This window comes from Mustelus asterias, chromosome 11 (genome assembly GCF_964213995.1).
Source record: "Mustelus asterias chromosome 11, sMusAst1.hap1.1, whole genome shotgun sequence".
Lineage (NCBI taxonomy): Eukaryota > Metazoa > Chordata > Chondrichthyes > Carcharhiniformes > Triakidae > Mustelus > Mustelus asterias.
Window position 1 is genome coordinate 24,097,088 of NC_135811.1, and position 24,739 is coordinate 24,121,826.

General features: G+C 42.6%; 1 protein-coding gene across 1 annotated transcript in view; it reads left to right on the forward strand.

Annotated features, from left to right (window-relative positions):
* The window catches only part of ablim1b (actin binding LIM protein 1b), a 261,285-nt gene extending 236,785 nt beyond the window's left edge, over positions 1 to 24,500 (forward strand). The window contains exons 16-23 of the mRNA XM_078223256.1: positions 472 to 560; positions 2,079 to 2,208; positions 6,576 to 6,640; positions 10,647 to 10,707; positions 15,690 to 15,697; positions 17,227 to 17,301; positions 19,436 to 19,516; positions 21,333 to 24,500. Of these exons, the coding sequence (XP_078079382.1) occupies positions 472 to 560; positions 2,079 to 2,208; positions 6,576 to 6,640; positions 10,647 to 10,707; positions 15,690 to 15,697; positions 17,227 to 17,301; positions 19,436 to 19,516; positions 21,333 to 21,446 (623 nt within the window). The 3' untranslated portion in view covers positions 21,447 to 24,500. The remainder of the gene's footprint in view (positions 1 to 471; positions 561 to 2,078; positions 2,209 to 6,575; positions 6,641 to 10,646; positions 10,708 to 15,689; positions 15,698 to 17,226; positions 17,302 to 19,435; positions 19,517 to 21,332) is intronic.
* The last annotated feature ends 239 nt before the right edge of the window (positions 24,501 to 24,739 follow it).

Genomic DNA, 24,739 nt, shown 5'->3' on the forward strand with positions numbered 1-24,739 from the left:
AATACGGGAACCTGCTGGAAGTCTCTATACGTTTGCCACCCCCCCCCCCCCAACCCCACCACCCCTCCCCCCCCCCCCCCCCCCCTCCCCCTCTTGGCATGCTCTCCCTGACTATCCTGCTGCCTGACAGAGCCCATTTTTACACTTTACTCATGAGATCCGACCGCCAACTTGGATTGGGACTTGCATGGGTGTAATCGTGATTGAACAATGTGATCACGGCACCGGCCAGTTTGCTGATTAATGCATCAGACAAATATTGCCACCTGTACATCTCTATTCAAGAGAGAAAGTTATTGAAATTTGTGTACTAATTCCTTGCTAAAATCAGAGAATCAATCTTAACCGGGACTAAGCCACCGAGGTGATTGCAGGCTTCATCCCGCTTTTTGGTTTTAAACCCATACAAGCCTGTACCCCTGCCAGGATATACTATCACAATCCTCTGAAGTTGTACCTTGTTGCTACCAGGAATGGACAGGAGGAGGGGGAGTGAGCGAGAAGAGGAAGACGAGGAAAAACTCAGACGTAGACAACTCCAAGAGGAGCAACTCAGCAAAGTATGACTAACTTGTGGTATCTAGAACTGTTAGAATGTACTATTAAAAAAGTATATATTTTATGTCAATTTACTATGGAACCATAGAATCCCTACAGTGCAGAAGGAGGCCATTTGGCCCATCGAGTCTGCACCTTCCATAACATTGAGGTTAAAGAAACAAGCAAATGACAATCTGTAACAGTCAACCTAATTTTTCATGACTGCTGCAGTATTAATAATTAATTAATGAATATCTATGTATGTACTTGTTTTGTGTGTCATGCCCATTGATATTAGGCTAATGCAAAGAGGAGATTGAGACAATTGGGTCTGACTTTCAACCAAATTTCAGTTTTCAGATAGCACATGTTAATCCTGTAATCATTGTTCAAGAATATTTTTCAGACTTGTATGTATTTTTGTACTTTTTAAAGTTATCTATTTTTATTCAAACGATCTGCAGCCAGCACCATTTCAATTTAATGGCTCCGACCTCATCTGCAGCTGAGATTATCCAGTCCCGCTGCTGCGAATGGGGATTCGCTGAGCGCCAAATTCTCCTTTCACGCTGGCAGCAGTAACAGGGCGTACAAAACTGAAAAGTTCCAGCCAATACTTTTGCATCATCTATGTGGTAGTGCGCGGGATTCCTTACTGCGTGTTTCTCGGCAATGGAAGGCGTTCCGTCATTGGCTGACAGCAGGATCTTCTGGTCTTGCCGCTGTCAATGGGATTTCCCAGTGGCTCCACCCCACGCCACCAAGAAACCCACAGTGGGGAGGGGAGTTCCATCATTGGGACCAGAGGTTCCCACCAGCATTGAATTCCAACTGATGTCATTAATGAAAATTTACAATTAAACTCAGAATTTTCCAAAGTACTTCCCTGTCTGCCCTCCCAGGTGGATGGAACCAATCCCAAGGCATTGTTCAAAGAACTGGGGAGTTCTCCAGGTGCGCTGGTCACCATTTATCCCTCAGCTAACACCTAAAACAGACGATCGGGTTATTTATTAAACTGCTGAATGTGGGACCTTGTGCGTAAATTGGCTGCCACATCTCCTACATTACAACAATTGCTGCACTTTGAAAGTACTTCTTTGGCTGCTAAGTGCTGTGTGGAATGTCCTGAGGTTGTGAAAGATGCAAAGTGATATATAAATGCAAAGCTTTCTTCTTCCTTTCATTCAAGGGTTCCCCCAGCACAACAGGACAGGTCACATTGCAGACTAACCACCAACCAATGTTTGTCAATGTTCACCTTCAGTATTGCTTGGGTTAAGGAAATGAAGTTAATTCTTAATCAAAGTAGGATTGTTTGGCTTGTCCTACTGCCCGAAATGTACCACTGCTCAGGTTTGTACTCAGCTTCTTGAAACAGTTCGAAGTAAATTATGTTCAAAAAGGGACATTGTTGTCAGGGAAAACCTAACGATGTTTAGCTAGTCTCACTAACTCCTCCTCACTGGTGCTGCATTAGCTGCTCTTCAGAAATACGGATTTGTTTATTTTGGGAATTATCTTTTGTAATTGTCCAGATCCAGTCAGGCCTTGGGAAGCTGATCCTAAAGGAAGAGCTGGAAAAGGAGAAGCTAGCCCGCTTAGCCTCTCATACTCCATCTGGTGACCTCCAATTCAGACATCGCCTTGACTCAGCAGGAAATGCATGTAAGAATATAAATCTTTCATTAAATGTGTGCGATGAATAACTTCTTTATCAATTCATAATTCTTTGCCATGGGCCTTTTGACAAGTGAACTTAATATTCTTTATACAAGCCAAGATTCTCTATATTACAATGTTGCCTCAAAACATCGGACGATATTTTATGTAGTTCCAGGCAACTTTCTGATAATTAACATCACTTGAATATTTGAATTAGACATAATTCAGTGGGATTTTTAAATTACTTGCTTAGACATTATTAAAAGTTGGTTTAAAGAGGTTTCAGCAGGCAATAATAGGATTTTCCAATATAGTGAAATAGAGGTCGACAGCATAGAAAAGGCCCTTCGGCCCATCTCGTCTGCACCCGTCAAAAACAAACCACCTAACTTAAAATGTTATGATCATATTAAAAAATGCCCATTTATAATCAGTTAGCCACAGCTGAATGATGGCTCCATCTAAGAAAGCAAATCCGTGTGTACATGGGTTTTATGCCGTTTTCAGAGAGATGGTGACGTATCCCAGGTCTGAACAAGAACAAAGAACAATACAGCACAGGAACAGGCCCTTCGGCCCTCCAAGCCCGCACCGCTCCCTGGTCCAAACTAGACCATTCTTTTGTATCCCTCCATTCCGACTCCGTTCATGTGGCTATCTAGATGAGTCTTAAACGTTCCCAGTGTGCCCGCCTCCACCACCTTGCCTGGCAGCACATTCCAGGCCCGCACCACCCTCTGTGTAAAATATGTCCTTCTGATATCCGTGTTAAACCTCCCCCCCCCCCCCTCACCTTGAACCTATGACCCCTCGTGAACGTCACAACCGACCTGGGAAAAAGCTTCGCACCCTTCACCCTATCTATGCCTTTCATAATTTTATATACCTCTATTAGGTCTCCCCTCATCCTCCGTCTTTCCAGTGAGAACAACCCCAGTTTACCCAATCTCTCCTCATAACTAAGCCCCTCCATACCAGCAACATCCTGGTAAACCTCCTCTGCACTCTCTCTAAAGCCTCCACGTCCTTCTGGTAGTGTGGCGACCAGAACTGGACGCAGTATTCCAAATGCGGCCGAACCAACGTTCTATACGTCTGCAACATCAGACCCCAACTTTTATACTCTATGCCCCGTCCTATAAAGGCAAGCATGCCATATGCCTTCTTCACCACCTTCTCCACCTGTCTGTCAAAGGGAGTCAAGGGGAGACACCAAGTTAGCCACATTGCATAAGGTGGGTCTGAAACAGAGTCTAAATCACTGCAAGCTATTCCACACCATCAGCATTGTCAGAAACTTTTGGAGAACATTGCTGCTCCATCCTTCTGGCAATAGATTGGGTGTGAGAGAGCCTGAAAAAATAGGAAAGAAGACAGTTATGCTAACCTCCACCTACCCATGACCTGCCAACTTCTTCTTTATGTCTGCCGATGTTCAGTACATAAACTAAAGCTTCCCTAAGGCTTATGGGTGGCACAGTGGTTAACACTGCTACCTCACAGTGCTAGGGACCCGGGCTCAATTCCGGCCTTGGGTGACTGTGTGGAGTTTGCACGTCCTCTCTCTGTCTGCGTGGGCTTCCTCTGGGTGCTCCGGTTTCCTCCCACATTCCAAAGATCTGCAGGTTAGGTGGATTGCCATGATAAATTGCCCCTTAGTCTCCCAAGACGTGTAGGTTAGGGGGAAGTAGTGGGGTAAATACATGGGGTTATGGGAATAGGGCATGGGTTTGATGTTCTGTCTGAGTTGGTTCAGACTCAATGGGCCAAATGGCTTCTTTCTGCACTGCAGGGATTCTATTCTATGGATTCTATGAACTAAGTTGAGACTATGTAACATAGTGGCAGTCATAACATCAACCGTTATTTTCCCAAATACCAATCATCATGTTCCCCTTTCGAAAACCACCAATAATTAGAAATCTTCTGGGTGGAAAATTCCAGCTATTAAATTGAAATGATGAGTTGTCACCATGTGACTCCCTGAGAGATGGTTTTATGAAGCATTACAATCCCACCAAAGAAAGTCCAAAGTAATAAGTCTGTAATTAAAATGAAAAGCTTTTGATTAATGAAGCAACTAATCAGTACTCCAGGTTGTGTTTCCTTCCTTCACATTTCAGAATAATGCAATCATTGAACATGTTCGTTTAATGTTTTAAGCCTGTAATCCCTCAATATAATGACAGTCAAAATTATCCTCACACTAAAGGAGTGCACTCTGCTGACATCGTTTTCACTTGCTAAAATGCATTTATACATTAACAAAATCTGTATAATCATAAGATAGCAGCTCTAATGTTAATTTTGCCATATATCTTCTATACCCGAATGAAGGCAGTAGCTCCATGGGAAAAGGGCACTGATCAGTAAGAAACAGGGTTCTTTAATACCTTTACTGCCTGTTTCATTCCAATCTTTGAAAGATTTCCATTGAATTGCTACCTAACCTCCAAAATAGTTTCCTCCTCACGTGGGAACGGACCCCAGGAATAGACCTTCCTGTCAAAGTAATCGATAAATCTATCAGATTATTTAGGAAGTAATGAATTTTAATCCTCAAACCAGCTCAGTAAAAACGTTCTAGAGAAAATCTCCATTTGTTCTTTTGGTGGAGTAGGTGTTATTTTGGGTGAGGTTTACTCTGCGAGGCTTCAAGTCCTCTTTTGCATCAACTCAGTTTGCTTTAGCTGTACATAGTCCCATTTTTAAGTGGTCAGCTGTGTTTGTGTTAAAGGTAACAATCATTAATTGTCACAAAAACCCCCATCTGGTTCACGAATGACCTTCAGAGAAAGAAATCTGCCACCTTTGCCTGATCTGGCCTACAAGTTACTCCAGACCTACAGTAATGTGATTGACCCTTAACTGTCCTCTGTTGAAGCTTCCAGTTGGAAGCTTTATCCCGGGGCAGAAATGACAATCCCAAGGGGGCACAAATTCAAGGTAAGGGGGGGAAAGGTTCAGTAGAGATGTGCGGGGGAAGTTTTTTTACACAGAGGGTGGTGGGGGCCTGGAATGCACTGCCAAGTGAGGTGGTTGAGGCAGATGTGTTAGCGACATTTAAGACTTATCTGGACAGGCACATGAACAGACGAGGTATAGAGAGATACAGGCGGTTGGTCCGGGTAGGACAATGTGATCGGAGCGGGCTTGGTGGATCAAAGGGCCTGTTCCTGTGCTGTGCTGTTCTTTGTTCTTGAAATGGCCTAGCAAGCCACGGAGTTCAAGGGCAATTAGGGATCGGCAACAAATGCTGACCTTGCCAGTGACACCCGTATTCCTTGAAAAAAAATAATTAATCGACCATGATTGCCCTGTGAAGATTATTGGGCCAATTTATCTGTCGTCTAATCACCTAAATGTATGTCACGTCAGGTTTACATTGTTTTGCAGAGACTTAACCTGACTGCCACCCACTCCGAACCCCCCTCTCCACCCCCCCCGCCCCTCCTCACTGAGTCCAATTGTTTTCCAGCCTTAGTGAAGTTAAATGTGGGGCAGGTGCCAGGTAGACTCCAACCTTGGATTGGGAATTATTTCAAGGTGGGGGTGGAAGATTGTGTACTGGTCCAGAACAAAGAACAAGGAGAAGTGTGGAGACTGAATCTGATGGCAGCAAAATCATCCCCACCCACAGGACGCATTTTACTGTGTAAACGGAACTCTGAACTAAACAAAATGAAAACTTCTGGACAATACTTTACAAATCTTTCAGTCTGACGTTATACTCCCATAACTTGTGTATTTTGTTTTTTTAATGCAATTCTGATTCTTACAAAAAATAAGAATAAGCTGGAAGTGGGTGTGAACGTGATGCCTTTGATTTTGAAAGATTGATCCTTGGCTTCTATGTGCATCCCTCTATATATAAAACATTATATGCCACGATGGCACAGTGGTTAGCACTGCTGCCTCACAGCATCAGGGATCCAGGTTCAATTCCCGGCTTGGGTCACTGTCTGTGTGGAATCTGCAAATTCTCCCCTCATCTGCGTGGGTTTTCTTTGGGTGCTCCGGTTTCCTCCCACAGTCCAAAAGACGTGCTGGTTAGGTGCATTGGCCATGCTAAATTCTCCCTCAGTGTACACAAACAGGTACCGGAGTGTGGCAACCAGGGGATTTTCACAGTAACTTCATTGCAGTGTTAACGAAAGCCTACTTGTGACACTAATAAATAAACTTAAACATTATGTTACTGCTATTCCTGATAGCATTATTTACCTTTAAAACATATCCATATTGAATTGCCTATTCCCTTTACTGCCCCAGAGTTGTTAATATAGAATATTAGCTTAAATTTATTACTTTTGCTGTCTCCTGTTGACTTCCTGAAGTTTTAATGTTGCTTTTACATTTCTCCCCTTCAGCACTGCATGCCTCTGCGTCCAAAACATCCTCTCTCCCGGGTTATGGAAGAAATGGGCTACATAGGGTAAGACAAGACTCACATGCATCACATACTATGTAAATGGCCAATGACATCAGCTGGCACTCCTTGCTTCTCTCTGATCCAGTTACTGCCTTTACCCTTAAAATTGTAACCTGAACTCTGGAGTTTTCATATGTGCCAGCCAGGAATAATTAGTGACAAATTGTCTGAAGCATGTTCATATAAATTTAAATTTGTAATTAGGTGGTGACTAAAGGATGGATTGTTACGGGAAATTTTGGAACAAATAAGTTTACAGTGTTTTGCACACACATGTTTATGAAACAAAGTTATGACAGCATTGAAAATACATATCACTGCTGTACCACAGCCACTCTACATGTAAAACATTGTTCATTTTTAATATATGCTACGGAGTGAGCTACTCAAGATTTAGGATTTGAGTTGCCGGCGTTGTTATCATTTTGAAGCTTAAGCATTTTGATTTACTTCTAATAAAAGTCCTGCGTAGTGAAAAGTCATCCTTTACTTCAACTTAGTATTAAGAAATCAGAAGGAAGAGGATTTAGTTCTGCAGTTAATGAACACACGATTGGATCAGCTCTGGGACCCTGACTTTAGGCAGCACAGACCAATAGGATGGAAAGCTTCTTGCTGTATAGGATGCTGTGGGAATTGAGTTGACCCAGCCCCAACATCTCAAACATCACTAATTTGGATTGTTACGGGAAATTTTGGAACAAATAAGTTTACAGTGTTTTGTACACACATGTTCAGTCGTCTCACTCAGAGGAACCACAACTCAATCATAGAAATCATAGAAACCCTACTGTGCAGAAGGAGGCCATTCGGCCCATCGAGTCTGCACCGACCACAATCCCACCCAGGCCCTACCCCCACATATTTACCCGCTAATCCCTCTAACCTACGCATCCCAGGACTCTAAGGGGCAATTTTTAACCTGGCCAATCAACCTAACCCGGAGCTGTGAAGCAGCAGTGCTAACCACTGTGCTACCGTGCCGCCCTTGTCAAATTAAGACGTAGTTGAAAAATTCTCCATGCCCTTGGGAAAGTCATCTGGGCTTTGGGCATTGGTCGATTCCCCAGGGAATCTAGAAACAGCTTAACTTTTCAGCTTTTCTATGTTGCTCCCAATGCTGGTAACGCTTGATACTGGGGGGAGCAAGTCTGAAATACAAACTTGGACTGGAATTTTCCAGCTGTTCTTGCCGATGGGATCTTTTGGTCCAGCCAAAGGCGAACCTTCACCTTGGGTTTCCAGGCGGTGGGGGTGCATAGAACGGGAAGCCCTGTTGAAAGCAGCGGGATCAGAAGATCTCGCCACCAGCCAATGACAGGCTGCCTCCAACCATCCATGCCGCAGGGGCTGTGGAAAATCTCACCCTTCATTTTTCTCAATTGCTAACATTCCTTGAATTTAGAAAGGCCAAATAATTAACCAAAATAGTCAGAGAAATGAAAGATGTCCTCTCTTGATTTTTTTGAAACATGTGCATCCTCATGATCAGTTTGGAGTTGACCTATTGGCATCACTAGGTTCATATCACTGCGGGCTTTTTATCTGTCACATGGAAAATGAAGGGCACAAAAAATGTTGGAAAGTAAAATCAAGAAAAGGAACAAACAGTTTTAAAAAATGTTTGAAAGGCAAGAGGATAACTAAGGAAAGAGTTGGACTTATTGGACACCAAAAAGGTAACCTGTATGTGAAGGTAGAAGACTTGGAGATGGTTTTTAATCAATATAAGTGTCTTCACAAAAGAGGCAGGTACACACAACTATAGTCGAGCAGGAGGACTATGAAATATTAGTTGGGATCAACATAGTGAAAGAGGAAATAGTAAGAGGTTCAGCATCTTTGAAAGCAGACATATAACCGGACCTGGATGTAATGTATCCCAGCCTGCTACAAGAAGCACAGGAGGATAGCAGATATTCTGACCATCCTTTTCCAATGTTTTCTGGCTGTAGGTGTGGAGGTGGAGGGCTGCTAAAGTTGTACCATCTTTTAGAGAGGGGAAAGGTGGCACAGTGGTTAGCACTGCTGCCTCATAGCTCCAAAGACCTGGGTTTGATTCCCGACTTAGGTCACTGTCTGTGTGGAGTTTGCAGATTCTTTCCGGGTCTGCTTGGGTTTCATCCGGGGGCTCTGGTTTCCTCCCACAGTCCAAAGATGTGCAGATTAGGTGCATTGGCCGTGCTAAATCGCCCCTTAGTGACCCTGGATGTGTAAATTGGAGGGATTAATGGGGCAAATATGTGGGATTACGGGGATAGGGCCCGGGTGGGATTGTTGCTGGTGCAGACTCGATGGGCTAAATGGCCTCCTTCTGCACTGTAGAGTTTCTATGATACTGTAGCGTTTCCAAAGGGGACAATACTGTAGGGTTTCCAAAGGGACCAAAGGGGTCATAAGAGGCCCGTCAGCCAAACATTGATGGTGGGTAGATTATTGGAGGTTATTAGAAAGACACAGATTAATCAAAGCGATTCAGTATGGATCCGTTAAGGGAAGATCATGTCTGACTAATGTGATTGAAATTTTTGAGGAGGTCTAAAGAAAGGTCAGTGAGAATAGCACATTTGATGTAGTCCAATTAGATTCTAGCAGGATCTTTAATAAGGTCCCCACATTGCAGACTGATCAGAAAATGAAAGTCCATGGCAGCCAAGGCAAAGTGCAATTTGGACCTAAAAATTGATGTAGTGGCAGGAAGCAATCCTTAATTGTCCAGGGAACCTGTCTCCATGCCACTTAGTGGGTGCCTCTGTGACAATCTCAACCACTGTTTCCCCCTCTGCATGGGGGGAGTTTCGGGATCTGGAAACTGACTTTGCTTTCCTATTCCCGGAGGGAAAATGCAGCCCACTATATTCATGCATGTGAATGATGCTAGGCATGTGTCTAATTTAGTATTTTTCAAAAGCAATTGTTGAGTAGCCACAGGTTTTATTGTGGAGACACCATTTAAGCTCATGCACAGTCTCTAGTAGAAAATGCTACACACAATACAGGTAAATGTGCTTACCGTGTATATTTATTTAACAAGCGTCTGTCACCAGTTTGTGCAAAACCTTGTGCAAAACCTAGTGAAATCACTTTCACTAAAGTTTGGAAATCCGGCATTTACTTATTGGATGCAGTAGTCTTTGTGCAGCTCGTAGGTTTTTGTTCAACGGTTACGAGCTATACTTTGACTTCATCAGAAAATGTTGACTTGCACAATGAGATGCGCCAGACTTGCCTTCCCTCCATTCAGTATGAGGTGGAGATGCCGGTGTTGGACTGGGCTAAGCACAGTAAGAAGCCTCACAACACCAGGTTAAAGTCCAACAGGTTTATTTGGAATCACAAACTTTCGGAGCGCTGCTGCTTCATCAACCGAGAGCAGCACTCCGAAAGCTCATGATTCCAAATAAAGCTGTTGGACTTTAACCTGGTGTTGTGAGACTTCTTACTATGTCCCATTCAGTATGGGGTTGGATGCCGCTTGCCATTAAGTGCTCTCTTGGAGCTTCTCAATATTGGACGGACTTGTTTGTCCTGCTGGCCTTGGGTATGTCCATTGATCCAGCTGATCCCCAACCACCCCGCCCATGTTTCCATGGCGCTGCAGACCAGAGTGTTCACTCAGGTTACACAGCTTACCAGTAAAGCATTAAAAAACATGAAAAATGCATACAATTTAAAAAGGACATTCGGTCTCTCTGCTTTTCATCTTACCATTTTACTAACAAATATACAAAAACGTTAAAATATGCTCACATATACCATGTGAATATGAGCGTTGAAATCACCCGACCCACAGTGGGGTCTATTTTTGTTAAATTTACGAATCACAAATGCAGTTACCCACATATGTTAAGTGGCTAATTTACAATATAACCCTGGTCTAACTATTATTATCTTTGTGTACCTTTATGTAGTGTACATGATGTAGTAACTAATCTACAGTAACTAGTAAAGTATAATTGTCTGTTGGGACGTTTTAAAGGCTAATTCTTCTTCCCTCTTGTTTTGGTAGCCACAGTCCACAGACTTCACACAGTACGACAGCTACAGCGATGTGAGCGATGGTGTCAGAGGTAGGAATGCCTTTTCATCTTGTGTTTCCGTGCATATCTGTCCAGCTTATAAAATACATTTAAATTCTTCTCCCAGAAAATAGTTCAAGTGTCATGATTGACTCCAAACATCTTTGTGAATGTTGTTAAATCGCTCGGGATATAGATTGTCTGATTTATTTAGAAAGTATAAGAAAGCAATGCAAGTATCAGATCCATCTGATATGAAATTATATATGAAAAAAAAGGGCAGCACAGTGACACAGTGGTTAGCACTGCTGCCTCACAGCGCCAGGGACCCAGGTTCAATTCCGACCTTGGGTGACTCTCTGGGCCGCACTCACCCCAAGCCCGAAAGTCCTGCCCAAGGTCAACGGACCTTTGCATGTCTGCTCCTACGAGAATCGTAGCGGGCGGGACGGGAAAATTCTGGTCTCTGTGTGGAATTTGCACATTCTCCCTGTGTCTGCATGGGTTTCCCCCGGGTGCTCTGGTTTCCTCCCACAATCCAAAGATGTGCACGTTAGGTGGATTGGCCATGCTAAATTGCCCCTTAGTGTTCTGAGATGTCTAGGTTAGAAGGATTAGCCATGATAAAGGTGTGGGGTTACGAGGATAGGGTGGGGGAGAGCGCCTGGGTAAGACACTGTCAGTGTGTTGGTGAAGACTTGATGAGCCAAATGGCTTCCATCTGCGCTGTAGGGATTCTGTGATATTGGGATTGAAACTCCCTCTACTACCCTGCTAGCATATAATGAGTTATGTTTCGAAAACCACCAGGGGATCTAGGATCAGGACAAAGTCAAGTTGTTTCAATAGTTCTGACACATCTTTAGTACTGACCAGGGTGTGGAGATAGGAACATGCAATGTTTGGATGCTTCATGCATGAGCAGCTGCTAGGCTAGAAGGAAAAACTGGTTCAAAATGATCAAAAACCAGTACTCCTGGAGTTCTGTGGTCAGGCATAAAAGACCAGCTCAATAGCAGTCCTTTCTTAGCTTAACTTCTTTCTCTTGTGTTAATTTGCCCCTTCCTTTGAGGCCCAGTTTAATTTCAGGGTGTTGTTCAGGCTTCAAGTCCAGCCTGGACCTCAATTCCACAGCTTTTTTGACCTGAACACCAGTATCTTGACATGTCTTGGTTGCTCAAGGTGAAGGGGCTGGAGGAAGTGAGAGTTTCAATGGGTGACACCATTTAGCCAGCCCTAACTGCTGGGCCTCCTCATAAATATCATGGTAGATGATGATTTATTTATCTGTCTGTCCTGGGTCTCTACCCCTGTTGTTAAAGCTGACCTGGTTAAGTATGCACCTGGGAAAATGATAGGTAATTCTAAGGATAAGTAAATAGGGACAGGATTAACTATCTCGTGGGGCTCGCTGGTCTGTATGCTATGAGGCAGGGAGGGATGTTACCTGAAAGACAGGAACCCACCAGGAAAAAACACTTTGGACCAGTTTTCCTACTTCCCAGTTTTTACTGCTTTTTTCCTTCTGGGAAGGCAGGGTTGATTATGGACAATTGAGGAGGAGTGAATTTTCTTGCTCATGTTTGGGGTATGGTATGATTTATACATCAACATTCCCTCAAGATTAAGAAGGTGTGCTAAAATCTATGAGGGTTTCGGGGGAAAAAGATACAAAAATCTGAGGTCATGTACCAACCGACTCAAGAACAGCTTCTTCCCTGCTGTTGTCAGACTTTTGAATGGACCTACCTCGTACCACATTGATCTTGCTCTATACCCTAGCTATGACTGTAACACTACATTCTGCACTCTCTCCTTTCCTTCTCTATGAACGGTATGCTTTGTCTGTGTAGCACATAAGGAACAATATTTTTCACTGTATACTAATACATGTGACAATAATAAATCAAATCAAAAGAAGTGGCCTTGATAGGGCTGAATAATCATTTCCTTTTCCATACTCTGTCAGCACCTGAAGTAACTGGTGCCCAGAATTTAGACTGATTGATACCCGATACCTTACTGCCTCCCTTCCAACTTTTCAAGAAAGTACTTGGTGCTGCCCTAGATGTCCAAGTCCCACCATCCAAACAGCATGCTGAGCCTCATATTGTCCAGATGAAAACATTATTATCATGTTTTCCGTAACAAATGGATTTCATTAACAATCCTGGTCTTCATCTAGATTCTCACTGACTTATAAAATCCTATTGTTTAGGTCGTGATTCCCCCCTTCTGGATTTTAATTTAAGCCCAGCACATTTTCGTAGCATTGCCTTTTTAAAGTTTGTTGCTCGTGACTTGCAAGGGATAAAACTCAAAGAGCATTTAGTGGGACTTTATTCCTGAAGCTGTAGCTGTAATTCCCCGGATTGCCCTGTGTAAGCCTCCGAGTTCCCTTTTAATGAATACAGTTTGACGCTGCCACCTAGCAGCTGGAAGCAGAATACACTCTGGCCACTGCTCGGTGTTGCAGGAACCCAGAATAATATCATTCTCAGCTAGGCAGATGAAGAAGAATGAAACCAATCAGGATTTCTGTTTTTAGTCACTATTCAGTGAATCCTGTTTGCTGAATTATGTTTGGCTGTGAGTAACTCATGCTGGGTGGGGGAGGTTGCGCAGGACAGTTGGGGGGTGTGGGGGTGGGGGTAGTGGAGGGGATTTTGTTGCTCCATGCCAGTGTATTTGCAAGCTGGGGTGGGGGCACCTGCAAAATAGAACTGGTTGCTAGCCCACTACCTTCTCACCCACCCTTGAGCTGTTGCCATTAATACAGTGGGTGGGTTATGGAGGGCGGCACAGTGGTAAGCACTGTTGCCTCACAGCGCCAAGGACCCGGGTTCAATTCTGGCCTTGGGTCACTATCTGTGTGGAGTTTGCATGTTCTCCCAGTGTGTGTGTGGGTTTCCTTCCACAGTCCAAAGATGTGTAGGTTAGATGGATTGACCATGGTAAATGCCCGAGGTTCTGAGACATGGTGGGTGGAGGGGGTGTGGGCCTGGGTGGGATGCTCTTTCGGAGAGTTGCAGACTCGATGGGCCAAATGACCTCCTTGCGCACTGTAGGGATTCTGTGGTATTCCATGGTAAAGCGTCAGCCAGCAAACACGTCCACCCGCCTGCTCTTAGGTCCCTAATTAGCCAATTAATGGGCTGTTAAGGGCCTCATTCTCTCTTTGCCACCATAATATAGTAGATGGAGGAAGATAGAATGAAGGAGACCCGTCCACTCTTTCAAACTCTCAGGATAAAGGGTGGGAAAGAGAAAGCTGGCCTTGGAAAGGGTCCAGAGAAGGTTCACAAGAAAGATCCCTGGAACGAAGAGCTTGTCGTATGAGGAACGGTTGATGACTCTGGGTCTGAACTCGTTGGAGTTTAGAAGGATGAGGGGGGATCTCATTGAAACTTACAGGATACTGCGAGGCCTGGATAAAGTGGACGTGGAGAGGATGTTTCCACTAGTAGGAAAAACTAGAACCAGAGGGCAAAACCTCAGACTAAAGGGACGATCTTTTAAAACAGAGATGAGGAGGAATTTCTTCAGCCAGAGAGTGGTGAATCTGTGGAACTCTTTGCTGCAGAAGGCTGTGGAGGCCAGGTCATTGAGTGTCTTTAAGACAGAGATAGATAGGTTCTTGATTAATAAGGGGATCAGGGGTGATGGGGAAAAGGCAGGAGAATGGGGATGAGAAAAATATTAGCCATAATTGAATGGCGGAGCAGACTCGATGGGCCAAGTGGCCTAATTCTGCTCCTATGTCTTATGGTAGGAAGGAAGGATTCGACCTCCATTTTGGAGGAGGGAAGGAACCCTGTGCACCTACCCCAAGATGGTATCCCCCACTTTGTGTCTCTGCCCCTAGCCTTCAGAACCTGACCCCTCGTGCCACTCCCCTGTTTCCTGATTCCTCCTAGACCAAAGACATGTCCTTCCTTCTTCAGACTCTTACTGAGTTCTGATGCCACTGGGACTACTCAGCTGCTGGCCAATCAGATTGGCTCACTGTTCTTGTAAATGGGACTTACTTTCCATGAGTGAGAGAAGTTCAACTTTCAGCTAATTAAAGCTCCAGTATATTATCGCTGTCGGGCCGCCTTTCATAAAATTGTCCAGCCAAGACCAATATTTCTACTGGTAGGCAAGCATTATGCAGCCGTCACTTCCCATCATCAACATAAAATTTACCCCAAGGTCAAATAGCCCAACAGTACTCATTATCTGGACTCGTGTGCATTTGCATAATCCATTTCTTTGTTTGTTATTTTGATAAGGGTGTTAAACTGTTCAGTTTCGATGGGTTAATATCTCAATTAAGCAATAAATAGAGGGATTTCATGTGAGTTAATTAACTAGACCTGAAACAGCACCCTCGGGGAGAGGAGGGAAAGGAGAACTGTGTAAAACTGAAATGAGATCCAGCATTGTTTAAACAACTTTCCAGTTAATAAACACAAGTTTATTTTCGGAACTATTATAATCTTCAAGCTGAACAAACATACCTAAATCTTACTTTACTACATGACAAATTGATAAACTGACGTGACTATGGCTGATCCAATTTTATTATAGGGGCACATTTTCTTCTGGAGTAGAAGTGATAAGAGTTTTATCAAAATGACTCCAGCATGGGCAGGGTTGACAGCTAAGGTGGAGTACTTAGATCTGAACCACATGGCCCTTGGCCTCCAAGCCTTCTGGGGCTCAGAATCCTTTACAGCCCTTGATCTGACTGGGTGGCAGGAGTAAGTGTTGCTAAGCTGATGTGGCTTGCTTATCCTTGCTGTAGGCTGTTGCTTGGATATGGAGCAGTATTGATAATGATTGTGGCAGGAACATCCGTGGCCAACACCCGTCCGATTACAGATGGAGACACCTAAAGCGACAAATAGATCCTTGTTAGCAGAACAGAGTTAACCGAATATATTAATGTATTCATTTGTACATTTTCATCAAGGTAATTAGAGAAAAGAATAATAACGTATGTAAAGTGTGCACCAGAGTAATAATTTTCCTTTTCTTTTTTTTTTCAGAAACGCTGGTATGTTGGTGTCATTAGAAATGTCAAAAATACGTTGACCGCAAAAGGGAAAGATGAACCTTATACATGTCTTAATGTTTCTCAATGACATTATTTTCTGAATATTAAAGAGATGTATGATCTAATGTGATAAATCTGATTTTAAATAATCTAGCAATTATTCTAGAAGGTGTTGTAATGATTTTAGCCTAGTTTTCTTGCAATGAAATCCAAGCATCGTTATATTCAATTGGACCTTTTAGTTTAGATGAGGAAAAATCAATGAATAATTATTAATTAAAATGTACTAAGCTTGAGTCAACTGTATTATCAGAATATGTAGCTATTTTTGATTGTTGTAGATATTGTAACTGAACCAGAATTTTAATGTTTTATTTGAGAATGAAATGGAATGTCTACTTCATAGAAACTAAGCTAGGATAAGAGTAAAGCTTGAATATGTCAGTCTAATTATTGATTTTTTTCCTTGAATTGACATTCCAAAATGCACACAGTCAGTACAGTTCTTAAAAATACACGTCAGAATGTTTAAATTTTCTTTTGAAACTTTGGATTTTACCCGATAATTTTGTTCACACATTTTGCTACTCTTAGAAACAAAAACTCTAACAGTAGACCTGCTGCCAGTCCATGTAATGTTTGGGGGGGGGGGATTTTCTCGTCCCACCCGTCCCAGGAATCGTAGTGGGTGGGACACGGACTATGCAAAGGTCTGTTGACCTGGGGCAGGATTTTTAAGAAGTTAAAGTTTAAAGTTTATTTATTAGTCACAAGTAGGCTGACATTCACACTGTAATGAATTTACTGTGAAAATCTCCTCGTCTCCACACTCTGGTGCCTGTTCGGGTACACTGAGGGAGAATTTAACATGGCCAGTGCACCTAACCTGCACATCTTTGGGCTTTCCGGTCTTGGGGCGAGTGCGGAGGGAAAATTCCGCCCCTGGTGTCCAGTATTAAAGTGAATAATGGTGCGGAAGGTTAGCCTATTTGGTGGAGAATGGGGAATCGTGTGAACTAACGTCATCATATTTTGATCAGCGTTTCTGAAAAAGAATCTCACTTTGTCCCTCTCGGAGTTTCGTACAATTGAAGTGAACGTTTTCTTTGATGTCAATGTAAATCATAATGGAGGCTTGCTGGCAATAACCAAGGGGTTTAACTGCAGCATTTATACTGCAATTGCAGAAAGTTGCAAAACAGCTTCAGTTCGCAGTGACGACGCAGTTCTACTGTAACAATTCTGATAGTGCCGTTTCCATTAGTAAATACAACAAAGCATCAGTTAATCTTTCAACACTGTACCTGATTTGAAAGGCTGAAGATCGTATAGTATAATTCTGTTTTTTGTTCTATTTCAACATTTAAGTAAGAATACTGTGTTACTTATATTTGTTTTGCAATGTTTATCTTACTTCACATGCACTTTAATTCCCTGAAGTTTAGTGTAACTCTGTGTCAATATAGTGGCGCTTGCATTATGGGCTTTGTAACTGACATACCCTCATTATTTCTCTCTGCCTCTCACAGCCCTCGCAAGAGGGAACTGCGCAAGGAACAAGGATGGACAGGGGAGTTTCAATGCCTAACATGCTGGAGCCAAAGGCAAGTCTACGGAGATCACTGGAATTATGGACTAATAAAATATGAAGAAATAAGAGCTTACTGTATATGATAAGAATAACCAAAGTAAACAGAAAATTCAAACAGTGTTACCCAGACAAATTGGCCTATTTTCAGATTTTTATCAGTGTTCTTTTTGAGTCAACCACTGTTAGGTGTACAAGAGTGACTGGGATCATTTTCCATCCAGGTTTCAGTTCTTCCTGTGGAGACCCTGCTTAGACCCTCTCCTGATAGCATAGGCAAGATTGCAAACTTAAAATGCCATTGCCAGTTAGCCCACATCCTCCCACTGTGTTAGTACATCATTGCATTGAACCACCATGTCACCCTTTCTAGTGGTAAGTGTGCTAGACCTGTGCATCATTTTTAGAAATAGTCATTCATTTTTCCTTCACACGACCAGGGAATGAATGGGGACAAACTGGTTTGCAAGGGGAGAAAACCTGTTGAAAATAGATCTGTAAGCAAGTAAATGTAAAATTGGCATGGGATGATGACCTGTTAGCTTAATGGTCCTAAGCTTATCTCCTATTAGAATCATAGAATCCCTACACTGCAGAAGGAGGCCATTTGACCCATTGAGTCTGCACCGACCACAATCCCACCCAGGCCCTATCCCCATAACCCCATCCATTTACCCTAGCTAGTCCCCCTGACACTAAGTGGCAACTTAGCATGGCCAATCCACCTAACCTGCACATCTTTGGATTGTGGGAGGAAATCGGAGCACCCGGAGGAAACCCACGCAGACACAGGGAGAATGTGCAAACTCCACACAGGACAGTGACCCAAGCTGGGAATCGAACCCAGGTCCCTGGTGCTGTGAGGCAGAGTGCTAACCACTGTGCCATCGTGCCGCCCCAACTAGTATACTAGTAAACAATTAGTATCGAGTCTGAATCAAAACCTGGAATCTCCTTAAAATGGCAAAATATTGCGGATACTGGAAATCTGAAATGAAAATAGGAAGTGCTAGAAAAACTCAACAGGTCTGGCAGAATATGTGAATACAGAAACAGAGTTAGTGGCTGGAATTCTCTGGCCATTCACACCAGCGAGATTCTCCGGTCCTGCTGCAGTGAATGGAGATTTAGCTGAGCGCCAAATTCTCTGTCCTTGCTTTCAGCAGCGGCAGGGTATGAACAACTGGAGAATTCTGGCCAAAGATTCAAGTCAAATATGACTCTTATGTTAATTATTAACGGGGCCCAGGTTGTCTTACTGGGATTTTGTGTAAACTGTTCTTTTTAAATTATTAAATTCCAAAACAGAATGGAGTTGGGGGTTGAGAGGATTAATTAATCAGTATTTCTACCTAGATATAATGCCCATGTGATTCACCTTGCCGTGGACTTTGAAATGGACTTTGAGAGTGGAACAGGCCAAAGAAAGCCATCAGCTTACAGAGTTTCCTTAAGATATTTCTGAACCTCACAGACGCGTCAACCTGAAAGAATCTGGGAGAGAGAGAAAGAGAGAGCAGAAAGATGGCAGCAGTTAGTCCTGCACCTTAAACAGAGAATATGAAGGCCCTGTCAGTCACCACATGAAATGAGGGTGGGGTCTTATGCTCAGTTTGAAGAGATCTTGTTTGTGAGGATTAAAACAAGATGAGAAGATTTGCTTAGTTTGGTTCAAGGGAAAAATCCCCACTTTGTTCCTCACCATGAAAGTCAATTCTCAGTTACCATTGCTGGGAAAGGAAAATAAAGGAAGCAAGCCTGCCAGAGCCAAGAATCATTTTGGACTGGTTCCTGGAAAATGTAGAGTCCACTTCAGAGACAGAATAAAGTATAACCATGGAAGGATTTTTTTTCAAAATTAAATGGGGGATCGTTTCTGTAGTTTAGAATATCAGTTGTCTATTGAATAGTATTTAGATGATGTTGCTTTTCATTTGTTTATTAGAATAAAATCTTTTTGTATAATCCTTCCAGTTAGCCACTGGAAATTTGAATATCTTTTTAGAAATTGTCAGCCTCCCTTGGGATCACAACGGTATTATTATATTTTATAGATTATAATGAGGAAGTCTGAAAAAGATGCTTTTTTGCATGTACATAATTGGAGATGAGTAGATGATATTGAATCTTCCTTTTTTTCCACTGCAAAGATTTACCCTTATCAAGTGCTTTCGGTGACCAACAGGGGACGCAGCAAATTACCAAGAGATGTAGACAGAACAAGACTGGAGGTGAGAGCACAGTCTACTCAGCTTCTGCGGGGGCCCACGGCCTATTGCAACCCCCAACCTGCCGGGAATGACCGACCTCCCCACCATGGCCAGCCCCGATCGTCCCCCTCCCTCCCCCCAGCGATGCTTAATGCAGAGTGCCAGTGGATTCCCCCGCCCCTCCACACCAACCGGCCACTCCCAGTCTGACCTGCCCCCCAGCAGGCCGTTTCCCCCTATGGCCCTGCTCTTTGGGTGCCTAATGGGCAGTGCCAGAGTGCCAAGCTGGTAGTGCCAGGGTGCCAGACTGGCACTGCCAGGCTGGCACTGCCCAAGTGGCACCCCCTTGCCTCCAGCCTTCCCAGGGGCCGTCAATGGCCTCCAGTTCTACGGGCGAGACCATCACAACCCCTCCCTGTTGCTAGGGACCAGTTGTGATTCTCGCTGGAGGGAACCTCTCCTGTCGAGGCTACAGAGGCAATGAGCCCAGATGATACTGTACCGTGCTCATCAATTCTGTGCGTAATACATTTAAATGGAAATAGGCACAAGGCTGACCTCGCCGGATACCCATCGCTGGTAAGATCACGAGAGGCGAGAAATCGGATGAAAACCTGATTTCTTGGCTCTCTCACGAACTTACCAACTCATCCCACCCATCAGCCAGCAGGGGAAGATGGTAAGATTTGCCCCTCTGACTTTCAAGCATGCTACCACCTGGATGCAAAAAACTTGTGCCTTAATGTTATGAATTGTCACTTGCAAGATTTCCTTAGTGCCAGTTGTTAAGGAGGAATAAAAGGGTAGCGCAGTGCAAGCAGTTGATGCTGTTTTATGTCTTCAGCTCACATCGGGATGAGATACTAAGCATTCAATCTCACAAAGAGAAGTGAATGTGAGATGCTTGCACAGAAACCCTCTGTATCCATATCATAGCAGTTTAATTGCCTTTTGAATTATGCCAGGGATTAGGCTTTACCGTAACAGGATAATCATCCCAGATAGGAATCATTCTTCATTCAAATATTCTGATTTCAATCCTTAGCTTGTTCCCACAATTATGGTTTAACTGAAAGTAGCATTCTGGATTAACCTTTTCCTGCTCTGCTGAATAACTTGTCCTTTCTCCTCTGCTTCCTCTCCCATATTATTGCCTTCTAACTCAGTCCTCTGACACTGTGTGAATCTCATTGTTTTGCCAGCACGATGTGTCTTGATGACCAAAACTGATCAGAATACCCAAAATGCACTCTTACCAGATAAAGTGACATTGGGATAGGGACTAGCACCCAGTTAGTCAGTGACTTGGGAGGAAAAGATGGCAAAGGCATATTAGCTACAAAACTACAAAGGGTTGTGAACGTAGCCCAGTCCATCACGCAAACCAACCTCCCATCCAATGACTCCGTCTACACTTCCCGTTGCCTTGGAAAAGCAGCCAGTATAATCATGGACCCCACGCACCCCAGACATACTCCCATCTTCTTCCGTTGGGAAAAGTCTGAGAACACCTACCAACTGACTCAAGAACAGCTTCTCTGCTGCACCAGACTTTTGAATGGACCTTTCTCTACACCCTAGCTATGACTATAACACATTCTGCACTCTCTCCTTTCCATCTCTATGTATGGTATGCTTTGTCTGTATAGCACGCAAGAAACAATGTTTTTCACTGTATGCCAATACATGTGACAGTAATAAATCAAATCAAACTTAACAAAGGAAAAGAAAATCTCTAATTCTAGATAAATAAATGTGACTTCAGCATTGTTGGATTGCATTGCAAATAAACTGTAATAACTAATTGATTTTTTTTCTTTATGCTTTGCTCCTTTAGCGTCATCTGGCCCCTGAAGTTTTTTACCAGCTGTTTAATATGACTAACCAGGAGTTCGACAGGTTACCACTTTGGAAACGCAATGAGCTCAAGAAGAAAGCTCGCCTCTTCTAAAAAAAAATGCATGTTGGAAATGGGCAACTTGCAGTGGCTAAATATCAATGTAATATTCTGTGGGAAAGGCGTTCTGGAAGTTAACGAAAATCAAACCTCTGAAAAATACCTGCGCTGCAGCAGATAACCAGTGTGAGGTTTGAGAAATTGATACCCACATAAAATTTGCCAGGATTCTGACCTGAGGATTCTAGTGTGATTTCCCTCAATAAAATGAACCACAGTAATATCATCTCTCGTTAAACCATAAATTGCTCGAATCTTTCTAGAACTATAATAGATTGGATATTGTAATAAGTTGGACAACTTTATTTTTCTTTTCTAATTAACTTGGATACTCTGCTTTGGAAACAGTTTTAAAATATTTAGCCATACGACTCTAAGCAAAGTGCAGCAACCAGTGTTCTCTGCCTTTCACTGTGAAAGCATGGGTTTGTGGAACCGGGGGTGGGGGGGGAGACAAGGGAATTAATTTGAAGCTGGTTTGTACAAAGTTATGCTTTGGACTTTATTGCTTGAAACCTTTTACACCGTGTGCTGTAGTTGAAAAGGGTGTATGTACAGCTGCTATACACAATAGTCATATCAGAGAAAAATATACAAAGAAAAATGAAGAAACCTTCTTCAAAGTCAGCAGCTCAGCTTAGTGAAGGAATGGTAAAATATCTAGCTTCATAGCAGGCATTAATGCGTTACTTCATTCATTTGTATTGAAAACAAAACAAAGAATGGTGGAGTCATTGCCCAGGTATTTTGTGTGAGTATCACATTGTTACTTGTGTCCGTACTTGCCTTAATGTTATGAATTGTCACTTGCAAGATTTCCTTAGTGCCAGGTCAGCCCCATTTTATTTGGCGCATTTGAGATGTTAACAGAGATATAAAATGACAATTTCATATGCATAAATCCCAAGCTTTGAATTAGTGGACCTCTTTTTCGTATCATTCCCAGCCGATCAGTAGTTAATAGCCTAGAAATTACACTGTGACAGATTATCTTGGGTTGGGGTTGTATGCAATTATTCTGCACACTGTTTTAATCAAGGAAGTTACCACAGGTTACTGCCTCTATTAAAATAGTGCATAAAGTGGTTGACACAATACTGTTACATTGTATAATTTCGAGACTGATATATTTCCACTCTGTAAAAAATAATAATAATTTCACACCATGTATAAAAATGAGACAAAGATGCTGCAGTGTGTCTGCCAAAGATCTGGTTTGAAATGATTCTGAATGGGTAGGAAATTTAATCCAGTTTGCTTAGGAAAAATGACTATTTGTTTATTTGTATAAAATATAGCATAGATTCAGCTGAAACCAGGCGTAAAATATATGTAACTTAAGACTAAATTTTAAACAAGTTACAGAATACGATAGGGCAAGTGGCACAACAGGCAAGTGATTTTTCCTATCTGTGTTCCAGATAGTTTATTTCCATTTAAATTAGTTTTGTCCGCCCATCCCCTTTAAAGGCTCTAACCGTATTAATTCCTTTCAATGAGCAAATACATAAAGGGAGAGCAAAGAGCCCCTTATAGCTATGTAAGCTCAGCCTGTTAGCAACGATGGTGAGTTTGCAGTCAGCTTATAGAACAACTGGACGCTATTTTAAATATTCGATGAAGTAAATCCAAAAACTCTCACTGCACCAAAAGGTTATACTTTCTTGTTATTATAAAGGATAAAATGCAATTATAAAGCAATTAAAATAAATGAACAGTGGATAATATCGCACATGTCTGACCCCAGACAATGTTATATTTCTTCAACCGAACATTTAATTAGCATTTTTAATTTATCAGCAGGTTCTTGTTGTCGAACTGGACTGCATTTTCGATATTTGATATGGTTTATATGCTCTGGTTTAGCCCTTTCTCCACCAGAGTGTGGCTCTCTGCTGGATGTGTGGAATTAACCCCTCCTGCAGATAAAGCAAATTCTTAACAATTGCGTAAATTCACTATGATTTCCGCTCATGCCGCATCCAGATACAAATTTTTATCTAACCATTATAGATGTCAATGCACCAAATCTGGAAGAATGATAATAAATGCTGCAGATACGCAGTGGGTGATTTGACATCCAGAAGAGAGAGACTGTTTCAAATGCTATCCTAGTTCGGATTGATAAAACCCACTTAAACATTAATCTTCCTCTGTCAGGTGCTAATCACCCCACCATGTATTTCCAGCACATTTAGACTCAGAAGGGCTGATTTTCCTCCCACTGCTCCCCTGAAGTGTGCCCGGCCTGACATAATTTGATCCTGTCTGGGTGCAAATCAGCCATTTAAACTCCCCGCTCACACTCCCAGCAGCACATTGCACCTGGAGCGAGGAGAGGAAAGTTGAACTTCCGCTAGAAAGGCCTGGAAATGGTGATCCATTCAGCACTGAAAGTTGGACACCATTTAATTCCTCCTGCCTCAATTGCATAGAATTGTCATGCATAAGTACTCCAACCCCTTACACTCCTCTCAGGAAATACCCAACTGAATCCCTTGGCAATGCAAATGGGGTGCGAATATTTGGTAATACAGATCTCCTGAGAACCTCGTTTCCAGGGTACAAAGCATAGGAAAGTAAGCCTCAAACAGCAGCCCTGTGTCCTGAAAACCATTGTGGATATGTGCGTGATTTTGATAATGGGAGTTTATGTTACTGTTAAGGTAAGCGTATCTTTCTTAAAATTAACAAGCATTTCACCTGCCTGATGTTATTTTATGGACACTTGGCAGAGTTCAGTGCTTTGATTTGTTGGATCTAGTGTACTAGGTTAACAAAAGCTTAATGCAGGTTGTCTCTGGAATTGCAAGTTCAGTTCTGCTCTGTCCACACTATGCTTTATAGTTGCATCGGCTAGCATTCTGATTTCATGAAGTATTTAGCTTTTAAAATAATAAGCAGTGATGGAATTTATGTTGGAAAGACGTATGATACCACTGGAGCAGCCGAGGGCGGGAAATGTGGCCAGCTATAATTACATATTTTAAAAGTTAAATTTCAGTCTATCAGTGAATGCCATTAATAAAGCAATGTTGTTTGTGTTTTATTTATTGTCTTCCCTCTTTAACTTAGTCAAGCTAGTATTCTGTATGAACAAAAATGTGAAGAATCAGGTTGACAATCCATTTTTATGTTGCACGGTGAATGTGCTCAGTGTTCAGCAACCAACATAATAATGTCGGAGTCATGCTTATTGTTTCGAGTCTCTGGGGCATGCCTTGTATGTGGTTGCTTGATAATAGTTAATGAACAGCTAATATGTGTTGTGCAATACGGAGCAAATA